We start from the raw sequence: 23,265 nt of genomic DNA, 5'->3' as shown, positions 1-23,265 counted from the left end.
CGCTCTAACTAGCTTTGGTTGAGGGCGTGCCCCCCAATGACACGAGATCTTATTACAAGGCATAATTGCAAAGTAGAACATGATTTAAAATATAAACATGACTGCAGAACATGCATGCATGATGCATGCTGGGAAGAGTTTTGCTGGACAGGGCGAAGCCCAATAATACTGACCAAAGTAGGTTTAACATGGCAACTACTGAGAAAAACAATATGCACACGTGTATACAGATACCATCACAGCATAGAAGCATAGTAGTTGTTTATTGCATGATAAATTGCTGTATCATATATTTACATTCAGACAGGTTTACAGTTAACCGATAGTCCAAACAATAACAAATATTAATACATGTAACAAACATCTTGCAGTAATGACACATACACATTGCACTGCAAATGTAATCAGTAGAAATTGAAGGGATAAATGAAAAGATAATGAATTCATTTGAAGTGATTTTTATCAAATATTATTGATGCCAAGTGAGCAACATCTAGGTGACTGATATTTGTGTACCCATTTGTGTATTTTCTCAATATGCCACTCATGAAAACAGTGTAGGTGTTTGGTTGTACATTAAATGACATCATTATAGCAAATGATCACAGAAAGAAAAGCGTCAGATTGTCAGGCCGCAGTCTCTGCTCTTTGGTGTTTATCTGTGTTGCTGCTGTGGCTGGTGGTTTACAGAGGTTTCAGTCTGAGGACGAAAGAAGTGCAGTGCCACTTTCTCACGGCCAACTGCTTCTCTATCTTGCTGTCACCAGTTTGCCCCCACCCACCCATTTTTACACTCATTTCCTCACAACTTTTCAACTTTCTCTCACTTTGGTCGGCAAAAGAGCAAAGGTTACAGACGGTGCAGGTCTTTCTTTTCCTTGTCACGCGAAGGAAAGGAGTCTGAGAGCTTAGTGAGATTTTAATGCTGGTCTAGATGTGTTAAATGTGTTAAGTAAGAATTTACTCGGAATAAGACTTCACAAACGTAAATCATATATAATATAATAGAGATGCAGGGATAACAGAAAAAAAAGAGGAATTGCTTTGCAGTACATGATGTATGAAAAACAAATCTATATCTACTATAGCCATGGGAACTGTGGACTGTGCCTACTCTCAATATCACACCATATGACAGGGTCATGTTCAAGAGAAAAGCCACAACACTGTGAACTGTGCCTCCCACTGAACAGGAAACAAGTATTTGCTGAGGTATTTTTTTCTTTCTATGGCTTGTAACATCCTCCTACTCTTTTCAATCAATTGCTATCAGTTCAGATTCAGATTAAAACCAATTGTAGTGTTTTCCATCAAAGAAGTTACTGAGGAAAATCCTTTTGTGGTCACCTAGTGGGGTCTATGAAAATAAATCCGTGGCATTAATATGTTCCATTCTTGCTAAACATCTGTCAACAACATGTAAGGAAAGAATATGGCGGTCATGGAGGTGATAATGAGGATGACAACATCTTCTCAAATTCAGTCAACCGATGGGCATCCCCACTCCCACACACACAGCCAACTCTCTGAGATTTGTATCACAATGCAAGGTTACGGAGAGGTAAGAGGGTGTGAGAACACCAAAGTGTCATGGTACCCAAGGCAGCCACTGCCTACGTTTGCAAAAAAAAGAGAGTCCACAGCCAGGCTAGCAGCTCTGTAAAGCTGCCTTCAAATGAAAGGAAATCTGCTCTTCACTCACCGCAAGGTGCTGTAGGGCACAGAGCCTTGCAGAGGCAAAGCACAGCACAGGTATACTATGCCATCAAAAAGTGTAGCTAGGAACTTTCCATCAACAGTTGCAGCTGTTATCTCATTGGTTGCGCTTTGAAACAACAAACAAACAATGACATTGCTAACATATGTTTGCCAGGTATGCAGGTACAGTTTGTTTACCATGATCATCATAATTAGTTTAGCATGCTAACATTTGCTAATTAACACAAAACACAAAGTACAGCTGTATTGTATCAGAATAAATTCAATTTGATATGATGATGGTGCCAAACATTTGCTTCTACTAACATTTATTAGTCTTTTCAGTCAGGGTCTCAGTCAACATTTCCTCTAGATGTTTCAGATTGTTTAGCATAAACCAGTTGCAACAACATTATGTGTGTGTAATGTTGCTCATATTTAAATAGCCTTTTCATGTGCAAAGGTCTGTGGCAAGCTTGTGATGTTTCTTCATGATATGGACGTGTGAATCCTGTAACATAACACGACCCCACCCAACACATCCCTGCCCACGGGCCCAGTTATATCAGTGTGTCAGGGCCTGTGTTTTGTGTGTGTTTATTGCAAATGAGGAGGTGTGAAGCCACAGGCCTTTTTCACAGCAGAACTCTGAAACCAATGGTGTTGATAGGACATCGCCCGTGTTGAGCTTGCTACACCACAGCCCTGCTGTCTAATTTTAAACCCTTATTTCCCTGAAAGAGATACAAAAAAGCTCCATCAGTTGCAGTGGGTTCTTCGAACCTCCATGCCGTCTTGAAAAAATATCATCTTGTTTACTATGCTTAGACATTTTTGGAAATACATGTGTTCACTTTCTCGCAGAGACTTTGATGAGAATATTGATACTTTTCATGTCTAAGTGTGGAAATATCGTGCAATGTGGCGATTAGCTTAGATTAGCATGTAACTCACAACCCATGAAACCACAACATTTTTACCAATTAAACAAATGAGATATATTACTTAGTTTTCTGGATGTTGATTGCCATATTTTTTGCCAAGTTAGCAGCATGGCTCTCGGAATGTCAGTGGTCTGTATGCTTCATATCTGCTGGATGTGTTAATAGTAATAGACTGTGTACTGTAAGAAGAGGACGTAGTCAACGTGACGTCATCCATTGGTTTGTGGACTGCTGTTTTGAAGCCTCGGGTTCAGTATTTTGGCCATCACCATCTTGTTTTTTTTTCTCGTCGCCCTCTTGGTTTTTTGCGAGAGGGTGGAGCTAAGTACAACTGAAGGCTTTTTAAGCAACCCAAATGACACAATTAACTTTCATGAACTAAAACACACTGTGGATTGAAGTTCTAAGAAGAAAACACAGACAACTCCCAGACTGGACAACGCCATGGTAGCGACCTGTCAATCACAAGGTAGCCACGTCAACATCATGCCGTGTTGAAGTATTCAACACGGCATGATGTTCATTTAGTCAATTATGGTCCCATTTAGAGTCAAATAGACCATAAAGCAGGGGATGCTTTAGGGCGTGGCTATCTTGTGATTGACAGGTCGCTGCCACAACGTTGTCCGGTCTGGGAGTTGTCCGTGTTTTTCATCTCAGAACTTTAACCCTTTCACGGTGTGTTTTCAGTTTATAAAAGTTAATTTTAACCTTTTTGGTTGCCTGAAAATGTCTTATTCAGCCTTCGGTTGTACTTAGCTCCACTCTCTCGTATCACTTCTGGTTGCAAATAACCAAGATGGCGACGGGCAAAAACCAAGATGGCAACAGCTAAAATGCCGAACTCAAGGCTTCAAAACGTCAGTCCACAAACCAATGGGTGATGTCACCGTGACTACGTCCACTTCTTATAAACAGTAAATGACTTGGATTTAACAAATTATTTCACACACACACTTTCAGATCTGTTTATCACATACTGAAGAATGCACTTAGTTACAGCAGGTTTCCTGTTTTGCTAATTTTAGCTTTAGCAAGTCTCAAAAACACCTAATCATAGTAGTCCTGGTAGAGTAAAGAGTGGGCTTGAATTTGTTTGCAGCAGTAGATGGTGATAATAGTTATCAAAGGGATTGTCCCTGTCCCTCAAACTTACGTCTTCACACTTCCTCTTCTCTGTGAAAACAGTAAATGCCAATCTCACTCACACATTACCGTTTGCCACCACTGCTGCAACTACCACACCATTTTTCTGCCTTTGCTCTATAAAACCCCTTACTCCACACTCCACAACACACAGAAAACTCACACACCAGCTGTGTAGAGTAGATCATGTTGTGGTTCATTGTCAGTTTGAGTCTTTGCTCCAAATTCTTCTTGGCCCAAATACAAAGGAAGCTGCACCCTGAGTTACATATGACCCTCTTTACACACAAACACACACACGCAAGAACTTCAATTTCATAATGTGCCCCGGTCATCAGACCTCTTTAACCTTTGACCTCTCAGAACACAAACCTGGTTTCTCTAGGCCACAGAAGCACACAATTATCCATAAAGACGTAAGAGTGGCACAACACTGAAAGCTGCCACATCAGCTGTATTACAACTGTGGAGTCAAATGCTGCTGTTATGTGTAACTCACAGTACAGTAACTACAGCAGCCCCTGCTGGATAATGCTGGATACAGTGTTGTAAAACATTTTCTGTAAGGAGCATGACAAGAGGTCAGAGCAGTGGTAATCCACAGTTAGTGGGTTTATAAAATATGTAAAAATGTTAGCAAAAAAAAACGGGGACTTTTGGTGTATATATAATACATTTATCAGATAATTAATATTTTCTTGTGACTTTGTTTTTTTTCTAATATTGCTCTGATGTTTTCTTCAGTCAGTTCTGAAGGAGTTAAAGGGTAAAGGCATCCCCCCGGCGGGTCTTGAACCGGCTTCTAGTTGCTGAATTAGATTTTTCAGCCACACATCCTCCGCTGCCATGACAACCGTTGAAAAGCTGTGTGTTGGCCAACTGAGGAGGAGTTTGTTGTAAGTTTCAGGAGTTTTTCACGGCAGAACCAGACAGCGCCGGAATGAAGTTTCTGTGAGGCGGCTGTGAGCTGATCAGAGGAGAACAAGAACAAGTTATTTTTCCAGGTTGGTGAAAGTTAATCCTGGGCTGTAAAAATAACATGAATTGTTCAATTGTGATTTGTTTTTTGCCAACAAGTAGACTTAGAGATGTTGTCCCTACAATGGAAATTGTGATGTTGAACTATTTTATTTACTCTTAATTTGCAACCACTGATGAAAAGGTCCAATTGTGAATATGAAAGCTAAAAGATCTCGTTATTGAAACATGTCCACTTGAAACTCTTGAAAATTTAGTTTAAAATTGGAAGTATTTCAATGTAACATTAAATATTCATCACTTAATATGCAAAAAAACGTTTTTTCTTTGGAAAATAAACTTCCTTACTGTTATTTATTAAGAGTTTAACAGTCAAAACTGTTTTATCAGGGCTGTGTGGGTGTGGTTTGAACAACTGTCATCACATTTTGACTCAAATATTGCTAAATCCTGACTGATGCAAGAAAAAACACGTCACAGAGTCACAGATTTTGGTTAAACCCGCCGACACAGTCAGTGAAAGCCAGACTTATACATCACTACATCAGTTTATGTGCGTAGCCCCGACCTTTCATCACCAGTTCACAATTATTTTTACAGTCATCCTTGAAGGACCCGGAGGTGGCCATGTTTTCCCTGTCTGAGCTGGCGCCTCTGAACCAGCATCAGAGTAGGTGTAAACTGTTGAAGCCCTGGTGGGAGGTCTTCATGGATTACCTGGTGGTCCTGATGCTGATGACTTCTGTCCTGGCTTGTACTGAGCAGTTATCCAGGGACCGAGTGGTGTGCATTCCCTTGGATCCACTTGTCACTTCAAATACCAGTCATCACGTACCCTCAACCGGCGGGGATGCATTGACTCCATCTTCAAAGCCCCCAACCCATGTTCAACACAACATCAGCCCAAATCTTCACTCTACACCCCGGGGTAGACGCACACATCTGGTCTACCAGCAGTATGTTTACATTAGCCAGGTACAGTAATACTCACCTGAGTTGTTTTTGTCTTTGAAAATAATGCAACAAAACAGGTGAAACCAATTAAAATATTGACTATTAGTCCTTAAAGGTGCAGTGTGTAGATTTTGGCGGCATCTAGTGGTGAGGTTGCAGATTGCAACCAACTGAAACTTCTTCCGTGCGCCAAGTGTGTATGAGAACAATGGTGTCGAAAACGCAAATGTCCCTCTCTTGAGCCAGTGTTTGGTTTGTCTGTTCTGGGCTACTGTACAAACATGCAGGCGGCCGGCTCCGTGAAGAGGAACCGCAGCGTATGTAGATATAAACGGCTCATTCTAAGGTAACGAAAACACAACCATTCTTATTTTCAGGTGATTATACACTAAAGAAAACATACTTATTAATATTATATTACATTTCTGCCAGCAGATCCCCCTAAATGTTACACATTTGTGCGTTTAAAACAGCTATAATCAGTATTTTTATATCAACAATGAACCCACAGAGAATTATCACCTGACTATGCAATTACCCTCATCTCTACAGAGCGACTTTCAGCTCATTGCTTTGGTTTTGCAGCCCGCAACTTTACTGTTTTTGGTTCAGTCTCACGGCTCTCATAGTTTCGTTTACAGCAAAAAAAAAATAACCTACTGAATGCCACTAGCCGTGCACTAAACAGCCAGACAGATAAAGTTAGCATTTGGCTAACAAGTTTGCTTAAAGGGTGATGATATATAATATACAAATGTTGTGTTCATAACTTAAAAATCAGTTATTGCAGGTTTAAGTGTCTATCTGTCTATTTGTCTGTCTAGGTGTGCTACCATGAGGCTTTGCCTTTGTGCTCCCGCTTCTTCCCGTATATTGCCATGCTGCAGTCTCTAGTGCTGGTAGCCAGCGGCTCCTTCTGGCTCCACTTCCCCCGCACCTCCGCCCGCATAGAGCACTTCCTGGCCATCTTGGCAAAGTGCTGCGAGTCACCCTGGACATCTCAGGCCCTGTCTCACGCCGCCCAGCAGGAGAGCATCCAAGAGAAGGAGGTGGTGGAGGAGAGGCGACCAACCCAACCTCCTCTCTCTTCATCTTCACCCCCGGTAACACGCACAAGGCGAACAAGCATAGACTCGGGCACAGACAGCCCGCTTTTGAAGAGGTCAGACAGTGCGTCATTCGCCGCCCCTCCCTCCCCGTGCCCCTCCTCACTCTCCTGTAACTCCACCGTGTCGTCTATATCCCTCGGGTCCCAGGTGCACTTTCCTTCTTCTAAGCCCTCACTCATGATTGACAGTCCCAGGCAGGTAATCAGTCTGAATAAAAGTGATGGGGAACAGGCCAGGGCGCTGTTCGAAAGGGTCAGGAAGTTCCGGTCCCATTGTGAAAGCTCAGATGTCATCTATAAGGTGAGAGATCCTCTAGGCTAGTAATCTAATATCTTAAAAGTCCAGGAGTTTAATCTCAAAACAAGTTAATGTTTGATCACAATGAACAATGTAAATTCATTCATTATACCCCCTTTCATCTATTCAGGTCTACTTGGCGCAGACAATATTCAAATTGCTGATGGTGACGTTGATCTTGAGTTACACCATCCCTCTTCTCAGCTCCCTCTCCTTCACCCACACCTGTCACCCTGAGGAGTGGGCCTTGGTGGGCTACGCCGCCTTTGAGTGCATCCATGTGCTCTCCTCCCTTCTACGCAAACTGCTGGTGGCTTACCTGACCCTACTGGGGCTGTACGGCCTGCTGAACCTTTACACCCTCAGCTGGATTTTACACAGGTTAGTGCATTCGTGTACAGTATAGGGTGGTGTTGGTGGTGTAACAATACCTAAAACTTTTATTAAAACTTTAAAGCTGCACTAACCAATATTCATACAATAACAAATGATAAAATGAATACATGTAATGTGGAAGGGGTTGACGAAACCACAGAGAATTATCACTCAACTCTGCAATTTCCCTCAGCTCTACAGAGTGTTTTAGTGTCTTTCAGCTCATTGTTTTGGTTTAACGACCCGCAACTTTACTGTTTTGGTTCACTCTTACCGCTCTCATCAACTTTGTTTCAGCTGTTATCAGGAAATAAAGCTCTGATATACCCACAATACCTTCCCAGCACGAAATGTCACACAGACAAAGTTAGCGACTAGCTGGTGGTCATTAGCATTTAGCTGCTAAAGAGACAGATATTTCTCTGATGGAGTTGGAGGAGACCAAATATGCACGATATCCAGAGCATTAATCTAGCAGCAAACAACCACAGTATTTTCTATGTAAAGATATAACGGAGTAATGTCTACCTGAGCAGAGAATGAAGTTGTGTTTGCCTTTTAGTGCATATTTGTGCATGTGAGCATGCCCCACTGGCTAGCTCACGGCCGGTTACAGCTGATAATGCCGTCTCGACAGACGGCCTCGTTGCAGAAGCACAGTGCTGTTGTTTTCACTGTTAACACCGTTAGCTGCGAGCCGCCGGCTCAGCCATCACCATGTTGAGAGGCGTGCGGAGGCAAGAGAAATGCTCCCAATATCAGATTTAGCACTTTTATAGGACTTTAATTTGTCTGAACAAGATAAACATGTAAAATTGTTTATTAATAATTTGTTGAGTAGACTACACAGGTTTGGTGATTGTTCAAAGGGCCTTTAAACAGAATAATGCCCATAAGGTTGAGCATACCAGACGCCTGATAATAGGATTAGCGTCATAGACTGTATACAGTATAAGTGGACATAGTCACCGTGACGTCATCCATTGGTTTGTGGACTGCTGTTTTGAAGCCTTGAGTTCGACACAAGAGGTTGGAGCTAAGTACAACCGAACACTGAATAAGACATTTTTAGGTGACCAAAAAGGGTTATAAATTATCTTTCATGAACTGAAAACACACTGTGAAAAGGTTTTAAAGGTCTAAAACTGAAACACGGACAACTCCCAGACCGGACAACACCGTGGTAGCGATCTGTCAATCACAAGGTAGCCACGCCCTAAAGCATACCCTGCTTTATGGTCTATTTGACTCTAAATGGGACCATACTTTACTAAATGAACATCATGCTGTATTGAAGAAGACTTGAAGCTAGCAATTGAGACCATAAACTCAATCAAGTGAGAAGTAGGGTCATTTTCTCATAGACTTCTATACAATCAGATTTCTTCAGAGTCGCCCTCTGCTGGCTATTGGACAGAATGCAAATTTAAGGCACGTCAGCATTGGCTTTACTTCTCAGACCCAGAGGTTGCCCACTGAATACAGTGTAATTCTGTTTTGAGCGACAGTATCATTTGTGTGATACATTTCCCATTCTGTTTTTGTTTTTTGTTTTGTCTGTGCCCTACTTAGCTCTCTACGGCAGTATTCCTTCCACTCACTGAAGGAGTTGTGCTCCCTGAGAGATGTTCCTGACCTGAGAAATGACCTGGCCTTTCTTTTACACATGTTGGACCAGTATGATCCTCTGCTGGCCCAGCGTCTGTCTGTTTTTTTGTCCCCCGTAAGCGAGAGCAGGCTGCTGGAGGAAAGCTTGGAGAGGCGCTGGGGGGAGGAGAAGCTGCGTGCCATGACTAGCGTGGATGCAAAGGGCTGCTCCAGACTGCAGCTGGTGGCCCTTCCTCGCCTCCCTCCAGCCCTCTTCACCCTCAGCCAGCTTCAGGTCCTCAAACTGGAGCTCATCACAGACGCCAGGTTTACTGCACAGGTGGCCAACATGACCTCACTCAGGTGAGTTTTACAGGGGTGCAGTCATGTTTTACACATTTAAAGAGGACCTATTATGCTCATTTTCAGGTTCATACCTCCCCTGAAAAGCATGGTCTGCTCGGATTGGTCAGCTGGCCCACTCTGTTGTGATTGCTCAACCGACCAAACTCTTTGGTCTCCGCTCCAGCTCCGCTCTAACTAGCATTGTTTGAGGGTGTGCCAAACGTGGTGATGTCACCAAGTAACACATTTGCATAATACCTGCCTAGATGCTCTAGGCAAATGTGTTACTTGGTGACATCACCATGTTACAGAAGAAAAGACGGGACTTTGAGGGAAGTGTTTCAGGCAGTTAACTCCCTTTGGTGTGGACTTTGTAACTTTACAGACCTTTGCATGCACAAAAAACAACATAACACACTAAAGGAAAGGGAAAAAGCACAAAAGCACAATAGGTCCTCTTTAAAAAATGCACCAAAAATATTTTGTTAAAAATAAAGTAGGTTTACTCTGAATGCTGTGATGTACGTACACATTGTTTTTTTACACATTTAATTAAGTATTTTATTTTTATTCATACAACAGGGAGCTTCACCTCTGTCACTGCACCTCAGCGGTGGATCCCAGTGCACATGGAGTCCTCCAGGAACGTCTGGAGGTCCTCCACCTCACCTTTTCTCACGCATCAGAGATCCCCAGCTGGGCCCTCTCCCTCCGCAGCCTGCATGAGCTCCACCTATCTGGCCGCCTGAGTAGCGACGGCGGGGTGGGCCGCAGCTGGGCACTGGGGAGCCTCCGCCATTTACGTCACCTCCGTGTGCTGGTGATTCGAGGCATGTTACAGCGGATCCCCGGGGAGCTGTGTGAGGTGGCAGGCAGCTTGGTGAGGCTGGAGGTCTACAATGAGGGCACCAGGCTGCTCGTGCTGACGGGCTTGAAGCGTATGGTCGATCTGACCGAGCTGCTGCTGCAGGACTGCCGGCTAGAGCGTTTGCCCTCTGCCCTGCTGGCTCTCACCAACCTGCGGACACTCGACCTGCAGCATAATAACTTGAGAACTCTGGAGGAGCTGCTTAGCCTGGCTCATCTGCGACGTCTTTCTTGCCTCAGGCTTGCCTATAACCGTGTTCTGGCCCTGCCGGCCAGTGTTGGCGTGCTGCGAGGCCTGGAGCTCCTAGATCTATCCAACAACCAGCTTCAGAGCCTCCCCCCGGCACTCTTCACCCTTCGCCGCCTTCGTCGGCTCCTGCTGGCTGGTAACCTGCTAGAGGTGCTGCCTGCAGAGGTGAAGGCGCTGCAGCTGCTTACGGAGCTGGACCTCAGTGGGAACAGGTTAGAGAGCCTCCCCCCTCAGCTCTTCAGTAGCTGTTTGGAGCTGCACATCCTTAATGTGGCTCACAACTCTCTTAGCTCATTGCCCAAAGGGATTGCAGCTCTGAGTCAGTTGTGCAGGTTGGACTTGCGCAGTAACAGTCTGGAGGAACTGCCAGCTGAACTGGGCTGCTGTTCAGGGCTGAATGGAGGTGGTCTCCTGGTGGAGGACTGGTTGTTTCTTTCTTTGCCTCCTCAGGTCAGGGACTTCCTGAGCCGTTCTTGCCCCCCCTCTGGTACACACTCAGAGGGTCATTCCCGGCCGGAGTCCGACAGTTTCCCATACTTCTGTCCTACACAGTGGAGCTTCTCTTCAGCTCTGGAATCACAGATATAAGCATCCTAACACTGATAGTATTCTGTTAGTTAGGCCTTTTTGTACACTGATATATTTGTATGACCTTTAATGGGATTTGCTTTTGCAATGCTTTTGGCAAGATGTTTATCAGCGGGTCTTTTAGAATTTTTGTTGGTTCTTTTAATGTGAGGTTTTAACAACCATTATTGTTGCATTTACATATTAGCCCACATAGTAGGCTACACATACTGCTACATATTGATTTTTACCTACCTACTTTAAATGGAAGTGGCGAAAAAAACATTCAAAAGGTAGTATTTCTTGCAGGGCTCTCTCTGAATATATAACATGGAGCACAGTTTCATGTTGTTTGATAACAAAGCGTCTATTATTAATACAGAAACTATTACAATTAGTATTAACGTGATAATGAATACCCTAATTGATACTTCTAAATGATAATAATAATAATCTGTATAAATATCTGTATTATTCCCTCTGAAGAGCGTGCTGTTGTCGTCTCTTACTGTGACCACTAGCGAACAGTTAACATGAATATTTCTTCATAATTTCTGTTGATCTGTTTCTTGAGATAGCTCCTGTTTGGACACTTTATTATGAAAAGTTCTCACCGAATGCTATCAAGTCCGAACTGATGCTGGTGTCCACACCAAAACAAAAAATGCTAAAATAAAACGGCTCATTATTAACAAAACTATTATCAATATTGCTGTTTCCGTTGTTGTTTGCAATCATCACTCTTATAATGAGTTGTGCGTATTACCAATAATTTTACTGATATTAGCACTGTGTGTTTCATTTTGTGTTACAGTTTCTTACTGTGACCACTGGAGGGCACTTTTTTTCAATAACATTTGAATTTAACTTTTTGGCACAACAGAGGGGGGGGGAAGAAAATAATGAACCCATAAATAAATAAATTAAAAAGAAGAAATAAATTACATATGTTTAAAACAAAAACTATAACAACACTAAATTTAACAGAAGGGAGGGGGCTTCTTGTTATCTGTACTACTAATAACAGTCACATTCAAGTTGCATATCATCGAAATCCATGCCCAAGTCCAACTACAGGTCCCAGTTTGTCCTTCAGAGCTGAAGGGAAAGCCTCGAATGGAATAATGCTCTTATTTAGACTTAACTGTTACCGAGTTAAAGGTCCCATATTGTAAAAAGTGAGATTTTCATGTTCTTTATATTATAAAGCAGGTTTAAGTGCTATATAAATACTGTTAAACTATCAAAACGCTCAATATACAGAGAAATACACACAGCCCGTATTCAGAAATTGTGCGTTTGAAACAAGCCGTTAGGATTTCTGTCCATTTGTGATGTCACAAATATACAATATTTAGACCATTACACGGTTTTGAACGTAAACATTCTAAATGTGTCCCAGTTTATTCCTGGTTGCAGTGTATGTAAATAACATCAACTGACAGGAAGTAAACATAGACCCAAACTGTTGCCTAGCAACGCAATTCCATTGCAATTCCATTGGAAGGCACTAAAACGGAGCGTTTCAGACAGAGGGTGAATACAAGCATATTCAGGCAGACAGTACGAGGAAAATAAAGTTTTTTTTTAACATTACAGCATGTAAACATGTTCTAGTAGAAACACAAAATACAAGTATGTACCTGAAAATGAGCACAATATGGGACCTTTAAAGTACAGAAGCGTTATCAGCAAAAAGCAAAATTACTCATAATGCAGAATGAGGGTAAATACAAGTATATTCGGGCAGACAGTATGAGGAAAATACTTCTTTTTTTTTAACATTAAAATTCAAGATCAAGATTCAAGATTCAAGAGTTTTATTTGCCATTTGCACCTAAGTACATTGTAATTCTGAGCAGTTTACACCGAGTCAGCTTTAAGAAAAGAAAAAAGGTAGAAAAGGCACAAGGTAATTACAGTACAAAATAAGTAGCACATTAAGCTATACACAATAAATAAATAAATTATTAAAAAATAAAACGCCCTCAGTGAAGTCAATAAATAAACTAAACTACCCTCTGCATAGGAACGATACCCCAGAATACAAATATACAGTATATATATATTACAGTATGTAACTGAAAATGAGCACAATATGTGACCTTTAATGTTTTTTAGCACAATGCTAATGCATTTATTTTATTGTGCGCATTTATTTATTTACTACTTATTTTACTTCCATGTCCCTCGTGGGCTACCATACACATCGCCGTATCCCGCTTCTTTATACTGCGGTGGACTGCGGCACAACTTCTTGTCCAATCGCTGGCCGCCTTTGCCGACGGTCATCCAAATCCACCAATCACGTCAGCGCGCAGTCTCGGAGGCGGGACTTCCGGTCCCTGGTATAAACCAACTGAGGCCTTCCCATGCGGTTCTGATCTGTAGGAGGACGCTCAGCTACACACCGACACGGTAAGAGCACAACATCCACCTCATTGTGAGAACTACAGAGGTTTCACAACTTACACTCACATCCAGGAAGTCTCCAAGTAGTTCATTTAGCTGGAAACCACAAAGTAAACATCTCTGGAATGAGTTATCTTCCTTCATTGATTGTTGTCTTGTTACAGAGCTAGCTAGTGTAGCATTAGCCAGCCCACCATTCTTCTTCTTCACATTAATTAATGTTCAGTAAGTGCGCAGCATGTTTACAATCCGCTTCACGTGTTCTCTATAATCACCTATATGTAGTCTCTGTATATAATGTGTAAGTTCAGTCGGTCCATTAGCAGTATAGTTGTGATGTGTAGCATGTTAGCTCGCCACGTTAGCATCGGTTATGCAACACAATAGCTCTCCAGTGTTGTAGACGGCTAAAGAAGCTAACCAGGCTAATGGTAACTCTGATTGACTAGATCTGTATGTTATGAGTGTGTAACGTTATAAGAGGGTTTGTTTACATACAGCACACTGGTTGTAGTGTAGATGATTTAATATGGTGCTAAACTAGTGGCACAGAGACAATGCTCACATTAGTGTTCAGTGAAGCGTCTACATCAGCACTAGTGCCACTATTTACACAAACCAAACTCCTATTGAGACAAAAACACATTTACACAAACATGCTGTCTAAATGTACTTAAAAACGTGTGGTGAAATCTGGCACAAAGAATGGCAACACCTGGTGAAAACAGCTGGGCTCATTTATTTTTCACTTTAGTTTTTATTGGTGTTTTTCAAGGTTATACACAAATCAACAACATCTGGGCATGTACACAGTCAGACCCACAAACAAAGGGAACAATACATACAGGACTCATGTCTGGAGTAGTTACATTTACCATTATTCCATACATTCTCATGTCATTTCATAGCTAGGGACATAGGCATAGCTAGAGATATAGGCATAGCTAGAGACATAGGCATAGCTAGAGACATAGGCATAGCTAGAGACATAGGCATATCTAGAGAGCATTAGTGCCACTATTTACACAAACCAAACTCCTATTGTAACAAATTGAGACAAACACATATTTCAACAAACATGCTATGGAAATGTACTTGTGGTGAAATCTGGAACAAAGAATGGCAACAACAGCTGGTAAAAGACAGCTGGGCTCATTTAACAGCCTCCCCATGCTACACCCAGTGAGAGAGAGTCATGGCAGATGATGAATGAACAGATTAAAGACCACATTTTTCCCTCTTTTTTCAGACAGACACAATGGCAGAGAATGATGTTGATAACGAGCTGCTCGATTATGAAGAGGACGAGGAGCCTCAAGGAGCACCTGAGAGCGCAGCCCCTGCCAGCAAGAAGGAGGTGAAGGGTTCCTACGTTTCCATCCACAGCTCTGGCTTCAGAGATTTTCTGCTCAAACCAGAGCTTCTCCGGGCCATCATCGACTGTGGTTTTGAGCATCCGTCTGAAGGTGAGGGACACATGGTTGTGTTCACCATTTGTTAAATATGGCAAACAGGCTTGTCCAAGTGCGGTATTTTCAGTGGAGTTAATTTATCATCTTAAGAAGTTTTTAACACCATGCCCTTACTGTACACAAGTTACATGAACTATATGTATTTACGTGTCCATAAATGCAAAATGTTACAATAATAGCAAGTAGTGCTGAACGAAAAAATGTCTAATTGCGATTATTTTCAGTGATATTGCGATATTAGTGGGAATGATCTTATATTAGCGGAATGATCTTTTTGTTCTCATTTTCATTGAAAAGCATTAAAATGTTTATGGTGTGATTTTTGCATTAATCTGTACCAAACAAAGATGTTTTCTTAAAGGTGCTCTTTGTAACGTCTTACGCGTATAAATCATTGCGGGTCGGTGTCCCATGCGCGCTCGTGTGTGGCTACACTGTTCAGACTCCAAAACAAACTACACAGAAGCACCAAAACCGCAAAGTTATATCTAGTGAAGCCAGTCTTGCAAAACAGTGTCAACTCTTCCTGCTCCAGCCCCCCCCGACCGCGGCCAGACATAGGGGAGACAGTGGCTCTGGTCTCCAGGGCCTGAGTCGATTCTGTACTCTGGTCCTCTGCCTGCCTGCTTACCCTCACTCACACAGCGCGCTCATTCTCTCTCACTCGCTCTCTCGCTCCACCTTCGTCTGCTCAGCTAACTTTACTGCCAAGCAGGTGAAATATAGAGTGATATTGTGGTTTTAGCTGAGGTGTGTCGCCCCACTAGTTTTGGCCGATGCTCGTTCATGTCTATGTAGAGCGAGTGCGAGCAACACGACGCTGACTTTCGTTGGCTTAACGGCCACATGTGTTGCTGTTAACAAGCAATTTCTGATTCTTACAAACAGTCCCTTTTTAAGTCTGAAGAATATAAGATGTATAGGACAGGACATCTCTGCAGCATCACAATGTTTGCCTTTTAACAAATATTGCACCCCCTGCAATTTGAAAATTTGCAGTAGGCCACATTGCTTTTTCAATTAAATGTGCAGCCCTCCTAGTGGGGCTGCCACATGTCCACACGCTTTGTACAGTAGCTTGAAATACTTGTTTTTCTAACCATAACGTGAATGCACTGGCTTAAATCTGTTTTGTGTTTTTTTATTTAGTCCAGCATGAGTGCATCCCACAAGCTATCCTGGGTATGGACATCCTGTGCCAAGCGAAATCTGGTATGGGCAAGACGGCCGTGTTTGTGCTGGCCACACTGCAGCAGATTGAACCTGTTGATGGACAGGTTAGTACGCATTTTCCACACTTTAGGTCTATGTATTGAATCAAGTAAAGGAAGCATGGTCGTGGATTGTCTTCAACAAAAATGGAACGTAGAAATTGGCACACGATCAGAAACAGGCTTTTGTTTGCGTTTTAAAAAAAACTGATTTGTTTACATCTCCAATACAAAAGTCTCATCCTGACATTTGATCTAGTACACACAACGGTACACCTCAAATTAATGCATTCCTTCCAGCCTCAGCTGATGAAAGTTGGGGATGGAAAGCAATGGCCCAAAGCTAGTTACGGCAGATAATTAACCACATGTTTAGTTAAAGCACCTAGATCTTATGAATGGTCTTATAATGTACATGGGTTTTACTCAACTTTTCTCCTGTGCTGGCATAGCACAAACATGATGTGCGGATATGTCTCACAATGAAGACTGCCCAAATCATGATCATGACAGAATGGCTGTTAATTATAACTACACATCACTACATTATATATATATATATAGTGTCACAAGAACCTTTTCAAGACTGTTTTTAAGTTTCTGCTCAGATTCTAATAATTAAATTCTCCATGCATACAGTGGATATAAAAAGGTCTACACAGCCTTATGAAAATGCAGATTTTTGAAACGTAAAGAGAGAAACCAAAATAACAACTTCCAACAAACAAAAATCCAGAGAAAAAAACATGTTATTTATTGGGGAAATTTTAGATAAATAAAAAAACTACCATTATTGCATAAGTCTGCACACCCTTTCATAATGGGGGCTCTAGCGGTGTTCAAAGTTAACCAATCGCATTCAAAATCATACATGTAGGTAAATGGCATACACCTGCCACCAGTGATTCTGATTTAAAACTAGATTAATGTTGCTATGGGATTTGCTTGAATGTTTGGGCTTGCATCCTACTCGGAGAGCCATGGTCCACAAATAGTTACCAAAGAAACTGCAGGATCTAAGAAGTGGGGAAAATGTGGCACCACAGACATTGCAAAGAGCAGTGCGACCCTCCAAAGTTAATGAGAGGACTTGGAGAAAACTTATCAGGGATGCTCCCAATAGGGATTTGGGAAACAATGCCCAGTCTGCTACAAGCTGTCTCTTCCTTTGGTACGATACAGCACAGTGTGGCTGTATTTCACTTGAAAGGATACAAACACCCGGCACAACAGCAGCCTTTCCTCATGTTAGTAATGTAACGTGGATTGTAAGTCTTCCATTTATAAAGCACGAGGACTGTACCAAACAGTTCGGAGCTTCATTCATAATGTTGACATTCTAATTATTATTATTATTATTATTATTAATAACTCACTCTCACACAAGAGCGCGTCGGCACTCCTCGGCTCTGTAACTGCAAATGCTCAGTCCAAGAGTCGGAATATGTTGAGAAAAGATGGATGTAGTAATTTCCAAAATTCACAACATGTTTTTATCTAACAAAATATTCTGTTTCAATCCATATTTGTTGCCATTTTGCTTTTTAAAAAAATATTTCACTGCAGTCAAGAAACAGTTTGCTCTCCCACTCGCTGCACACAAAGGGGTTGAGAGGGTTTTCTTCTGTGCAGGACATGCAATTAATCAGGAGAGAGGTCTGATTTTGCTGAGTAAGCAAATATAATAATATTTCTGTAAAAGAATTACTGAAGTTTGAAGCTTAAGTTTGTAGAGTTCCAAGAATACCAACTCAAAATTGATTTATCTGTTATTAGTACTCTGCTGTGTAGTGTTAAATTATTGAAATCGGGTTAGGTTTTATTTATTGTGTAAATTTGTTAAGTATTTTGTAATTATTTACATTTATATATTTAAGTATACTTTACCAAATTTGCCTAGGCAAAAATCTAAATGTGCAAAGTTAATAGAGACTTATTCGCAAAGACTTTGTGAGAGAAAATATGTTGTCCCTCGCAATATAACAAAGTTGTCACTTGTGTATTCAGATAATCTGAATGTCCAGAGAGGAGCACAGATTGTACTTTTAGTAAATCTGTAGTTTCGTTTCTTATCTCTCCCTTGCACCGGTACTCTGCTAAAACTTGCTAATCACAAAGTAACTCACTGGTCCTCATTTTGCATGTGAGATGAATAGACAATGCTTTCCCACACACAAGCAATGAGGTATAAAGATTACTGTAGTGAAGCAGCTTTCACTGACTATGATGTCTGCTGTATTGACCCGAATGCATTTGATGAATAAATTGAGTAGTGCTTCTTAAACTGAATGACCAAAACTGTTTATTAGATATTTTCTCCAACAACTTGCTGCTGTAACAAATGCAAAATGTGCTTCCACAAAATATTAGTTGGGCTGGGTGTGCAGACTTATGCAATCAGGATGTTGGCATTTTTATTTTATGCATCCGCGACAGCTGTGGACGGAGGCATTATGTGTTCGGGTTGTCTGTCCATACCATTCTCGTGAACCTCAGGAAAACCTTGAGGGAATTTTTTGAAATTGGCTTAAACCCCCACTTGGACTCCAAGATGAACGATTTTGGAGGTCAAAGGTCACTGTGACCTCAAAAAAACCTTCTTTTTTGGCCATAACTTTATATCCCAATTATTACAATTCCACACAAATGTCTAATAGGATAAAATCATGACATTTTGGACAGACATGGATGTAAACGGCAACTTCACTGGTTTGCGGAGGCATACAACTGCGAGGCGGTAATTCTAGTTATTTAAATGTTCCTAATAATAAAGTAGTTTGTTTTTTCTCTTTTTGTTTGTTGGAAGATCACATTTAAAGATGGAAAAAGTGTAACATTTACATTGTTACATCTGTCTTTGCATTTTAAAAAACCTGCAATTTCATAAGGGTGTTGATGTTTACATTTCAGCGAATTACTTTAAAGTAGAGTCTTGTATTAAGTAAAGCTCACATGTCCTGTTGCAAGGGTTGGATGAAAATGTTACCCTTACTGCTGCTTAAAAATATATCCGGATGCATTAAATTGTCAACATGCAAAGTGTCTGAATCTGTTTCTATGTGTCTACTCCTCAGGTGTCTGTATTAGTCATGTGTCACACACGAGAGCTGGCCTTCCAGATCAGTAAAGAGTATGAGCGTTTCTCCAAGTACATGTCCTCGGTAAAGGCAGCGGTATTCTTTGGTGGCATGGCCATCAAGAAGGACGAAGACGTCTTGAAGAAGAACTGCCCTCACATCGTGGTCGGAACGCCGGGCCGCATCCTCGCTCTCATCCGCAACAAGACCCTCACCCTGAAGAACGTCAAGCACTTTGTCCTGGACGAGTGTGATAAAATGTTGGAGCAGCTAGGTGTGTGTTTTTGTTGTTGTTGTTGTTGTTGAATATTGGCCGGTGCGGACACCCTCCCTCCAAACAACATTTAATTCTATATGTGTTTGTATGTCTCTGACCTCTCTTTGTGTAACAGACATGAGGCGTGACGTACAGGAGATCTTCAAGATTACACCTCATGAGAAGCAGGTCATGATGTTCAGCGCCACACTGAGTAAGGAGATCCGACCCGTCTGCCGCAAGTTCATGCAGGATGTAAGTGATCGATGAAGCATTGATACTTCCGAATTATCACAGTTTTATCAGTAAGAAAAGTGCTTGTTCATCATAGCCACTGCACATTTTAGATTTACATGTTACACACTTGGTTACTGTAACTATATACTTACCAAGTATACTCAAGTGGGCCCTCTGTCATCTCCTCCTGTACAGCCCATGGAAGTATTTGTGGACGACGAGACCAAACTTACACTCCACGGCCTGCAACAGTACTACTGCAAGCTGAAGGACAGCGAGAAGAACCGCAAGCTCTTTGACCTGCTTGACGTGTTGGAGTTCAACCAGGTAAAGTGATGGCGCTGTTGCACGGTGCACAACTGTCCCAGTAACATTTGGCATATTGTACTAATTAAATGTTTCCTTATTGTTGTCAAGTATAGGAGCAAATATATTTTTTTTTAAATCAGTAATTGTATTGCTTAATGTGACCTTAAAATCTATTGCCTGGGTTTCTGAAGGAAATAAACCACCAGCATCTCCTGAAGCACACTAGTTAACACTTTTTATCTTGTTTATTTCTTACAAAAACGAATGTGGAGCACCTTGGTAGCCGAATGGTTACAACGCACCATGTCATGTAACCGCAACATCACCGGTTCGATTCAAGCCTGGACTCTTATCCAGCATGTGCAAATGGGGGGTGGTTTGGACAACGTAAAGTCCGTTTGCAACAGCTTCCTTTGTCATGGCGAAACGCCGTCGCCACGCCAACACTGTTCACGAAAACCCCAAAGCTTGGCAATTTACCACTGTGAAGGTCTTGGCATTCTGCTGACAAAATTTGAGATCGATCTGTTGAACCCTCTAGGGGGAGTTTCGAAAAGCTCCATACCTGTAAAGTTCCCAAAATGGCGTATTATCACATAATCTATGAGATCATTGTTCGAGGTATCAACTATTCCTTCGTAATTTCGCGTCATTTTAGCCAGGGGGTTATACCAACCAAATTTGAAATAAATCCAGTAAACCCTCTAGGGGGAGTTTGAAAAAGTTAGCATAGAATGCATGATATTCAAAATGATGGTCTTAGAGCTAGAGTGAAGACACTGGTATCATATGAAACTAGGGATGGCCATCATACATTCTTTCATAATGTTCTAAACCCTTACGCACTTTCACAATTTATTTTAATCGGTGAATTAGTTACTATTCATTTCTTATTACTGACTAGAACAGCTTGTCACTCAGTGCTGAGCTGCATCTCAAATTCATCTCCAGGTTCCCAGCTTTCAGATGATGTTCACCACTTCTATGTGACATACTGTTGACTTTTTGATGGACTTAAAGTCCATCAAATGCTTTATGTTGCTGGCCCATGCTGCCTCAGCAGCTGTATTTCAATGCCGTTGCTTTGCCTCTAGGTGGTGATCTTCGTCAAGTCAGTGCAGCGCTGCGTCGCTCTGGCCCAGCTCCTGGTGGAACAGAATTTCCCTGCCATTGCCATCCACAGGGGAATGGCTCAGGAGGAGAGGTGAGACTCTTCATCTGACATACCTGCTCTCATAAACATATGCTCTATTGAGCTCCGAATGCCGAGTATGTTTATGGAGCATGAGGCCTCGTCAGTTAACTCAACACATCATTGCCTTCAAAGAGGGATACGGTCCAGTAATGGCTTCAGCAGCTGTGTTGATAATTCCCTCTCCGGGCTCTGTCCTGTCTCTTCTTACTCCACAGGCTGTCTCGCTATCAGCAGTTCAAGGACTTCCAAAGGCGGATCCTGGTGGCCACTAACCTGTTTGGCCGAGGGATGGACATCGAGCGGGTCAACATCGTCTTCAACTACGACATGCCAGAAGATTCTGACACCTATTTGCACAGGGTGAGAACTGCAGAGGGGAAATACCTCCAACTGTTTTTCTCTTTTTTTAATGTTTGTTCTTTGTAGAATCGTTGCATTCCGGGAAGTTGGTTTTAAAGAATTTTGTTTTTTAATGCCTAAGTGGCGGGCCATAACCTCCGTATGAGTCGCTCGTTGTGTTAAGAATAGAGTTCTGCAGGAATGAGTCCTAAAACCTGGAAATGAGTTAGTATTTTAGCACTTCCGGTTCCCTCGTCTGGAAGTCAATAGGGTTTTTTGAATGGGTTTTTAATTAGATGCCTGAAATAAGGTCTTTCGTTAACACAAGTTGAAGAGATTTTAACGTTTTGTTATAAAACGTACAATATAAAATGCTAACTTCCTGGTTGGCCTACAAAAATACGTCATTCCTGTAGCACTATATTATATATTTGGTACATGTGTTTGTGGTTTTAACTCCCTCGGGCCTTCTCTGCATCCGTCAGGTTGCCCGTGCTGGCAGGTTTGGAACCAAAGGCCTGGCTATAACCTTTGTGTCGGACGAAACCGACGCCAAGACCCTGAACGACGTGCAGGACCGCTTCGAGGTCAACGTGGCCGAGCTGCCAGACGAGATCGACATCTCCTCTTACAGTAAGCCTTTCTGTTTCCGAATGCCTGCCATGCTTGATGTCTTTAAAAAAGCTGGCCTGCTGGAATGATAGTTATTTGTGGGTAAATGGGTTCAAAGCACTTTACTATCTAAACATCATATCTCTGCTAATTGTTGATGATCTGTGTTTCGCCGGGCTGTTTAATCCAGTGAGATCTTGTCAGCTAAAGATCAGCCAACAGATGATAAACTGGTATGATAAACCTTTAGAGACGGCAGTTGGTGCTGCCACGTAACTGTGGGGCTCTCATCAAATGGAAACTGGCCTTCACATGTTTAACCTGGCGCTGAAAAGTTGGTATGCTCAGCTGTTGCTCATGGTGCCGGTCTTTTTACACGTCTCTCCTCCTCTTGTCCCTTCTTTAGTCGAGCAGTCCAGATGAGTCATCCAGCCAAGCAGAAAGCCTCCTCTTCATGGATCCTGTGTCTTGTATTTGGAAGTAGACGTATTTCACTGTTGATTTGAAAGCTCTGCTCGTTCTCTATATTTACCGAACATTTATTTTTATTGTCAGCTTTTGGGGACGGGGAGGGGGTATGGTCGATTTTTAATTTGTCTTTTACTGTTATTTTTTTCTTTGCTTAATGAAATTAAAACTTTTTATAAAATGCCATTTTTACTGTTGTGGTCTCTTGTGAGGCTATTCTTGTCTCAACCCCATTTATCATTAATTTCTATCTCAAGCAGAGCTTCAGGGAAACGTATAGAAAAGTAGTTCTGAGGAACAAGTGATTTTTAGCCCTTTTTTAATGTTCAAACTAGTTTGTATAGAAAGTTTTGTGTTTTTTTCCCTCCAATGCAACAGTCGGTCTTTAAAATTATGTAGTGATAATTAAGTACATTTTGGCTCACATGGCAGCTCTTTCTTTGAATTTCCAATTGAATGCCTCCAAATAAATGAAGTCACCAAGTGGGAGTCCTAGTGGTGAATTTGCCCATTCTGATTATGTCATTAGCAAGCCATGTAAATAAATAATTGATGCTTAA

The 23,265-nt window shown here is 41.8% G+C and overlaps 2 protein-coding genes across 4 annotated transcripts; both read left to right on the top strand.

Annotated features, from left to right (window-relative positions):
• Positions 1 to 4,561: 4,561 nt before the first annotated feature.
• Positions 4,562 to 11,947, top strand: si:ch211-106h11.1 (volume-regulated anion channel subunit LRRC8D). The gene is made up of 6 exons (XM_037791016.1): positions 4,562 to 4,792; positions 5,367 to 5,741; positions 6,545 to 7,129; positions 7,257 to 7,507; positions 9,074 to 9,451; positions 10,016 to 11,947. The coding sequence occupies exons 2-6, from the start codon at positions 5,394 to 5,396 to the stop codon at positions 11,136 to 11,138; spliced, it is 2,685 nt and encodes an 894-aa protein (XP_037646944.1). The 5' UTR covers positions 4,562 to 4,792; positions 5,367 to 5,393; the 3' UTR covers positions 11,139 to 11,947.
• A 1,432-nt stretch (positions 11,948 to 13,379) lies between these two features.
• ddx39ab (DEAD (Asp-Glu-Ala-Asp) box polypeptide 39Ab) lies at positions 13,380 to 23,265 on the top strand. Of its 3 annotated transcripts, none has more exons than XM_037791024.1 (10): positions 13,380 to 13,535; positions 14,779 to 14,995; positions 16,151 to 16,278; positions 19,287 to 19,563; positions 19,682 to 19,800; positions 19,978 to 20,109; positions 21,186 to 21,295; positions 21,502 to 21,646; positions 22,111 to 22,258; positions 22,644 to 23,265. In XM_037791024.1, exons 2-10 carry the CDS (start codon positions 14,788 to 14,790, stop codon positions 22,658 to 22,660), a joined length of 1,284 nt encoding a protein of 427 aa, XP_037646952.1. In that variant the 5' UTR covers positions 13,380 to 13,535; positions 14,779 to 14,787; the 3' UTR covers positions 22,661 to 23,265. The 3 variants fall into 3 exon arrangements, with proteins under 3 accessions (XP_037646952.1, XP_037646953.1, XP_037646954.1); XM_037791025.1 differs by having other exon boundaries at positions 13,409 to 13,535; positions 14,783 to 14,995; XM_037791026.1 differs by lacking the exon at positions 13,380 to 13,535 and adding an exon at positions 13,736 to 13,754.

This window comes from Sebastes umbrosus, chromosome 14 (assembly GCF_015220745.1).
Source record: "Sebastes umbrosus isolate fSebUmb1 chromosome 14, fSebUmb1.pri, whole genome shotgun sequence".
NCBI lineage: Eukaryota > Metazoa > Chordata > Actinopteri > Perciformes > Sebastidae > Sebastes > Sebastes umbrosus.
This window is presented reverse-complemented; position numbering and strand designations above follow the sequence as displayed.

Bases quoted from the DNA above. Each gene is read 5' to 3' on its own strand.
- si:ch211-106h11.1 (XM_037791016.1), top strand. From the start codon at position 5,394: ATGTTTTCCCTGTCTGAGCTGGCGCCTCTGAACCAGCATCAGAGTAGG. The intron at 5,742-6,544 runs GTACAGTAATAC...TTGTCTGTCTAG, and splicing joins AGTATGTTTACATTAGCCAG to GTGTGCTACCATGAGGCTTT. The intron at 7,130-7,256 runs GTGAGAGATCCT...TCATCTATTCAG, and splicing joins GCTCAGATGTCATCTATAAG to GTCTACTTGGCGCAGACAAT.
- ddx39ab (XM_037791024.1), top strand. From the start codon at position 14,788: ATGGCAGAGAATGATGTTGATAACGAGCTGCTCGATTATGAAGAGGAC. The intron at 20,110-21,185 runs GTAAAGTGATGG...CTTTGCCTCTAG, and splicing joins ACGTGTTGGAGTTCAACCAG to GTGGTGATCTTCGTCAAGTC. The intron at 21,296-21,501 runs GTGAGACTCTTC...CTTACTCCACAG, and splicing joins GGAATGGCTCAGGAGGAGAG to GCTGTCTCGCTATCAGCAGT.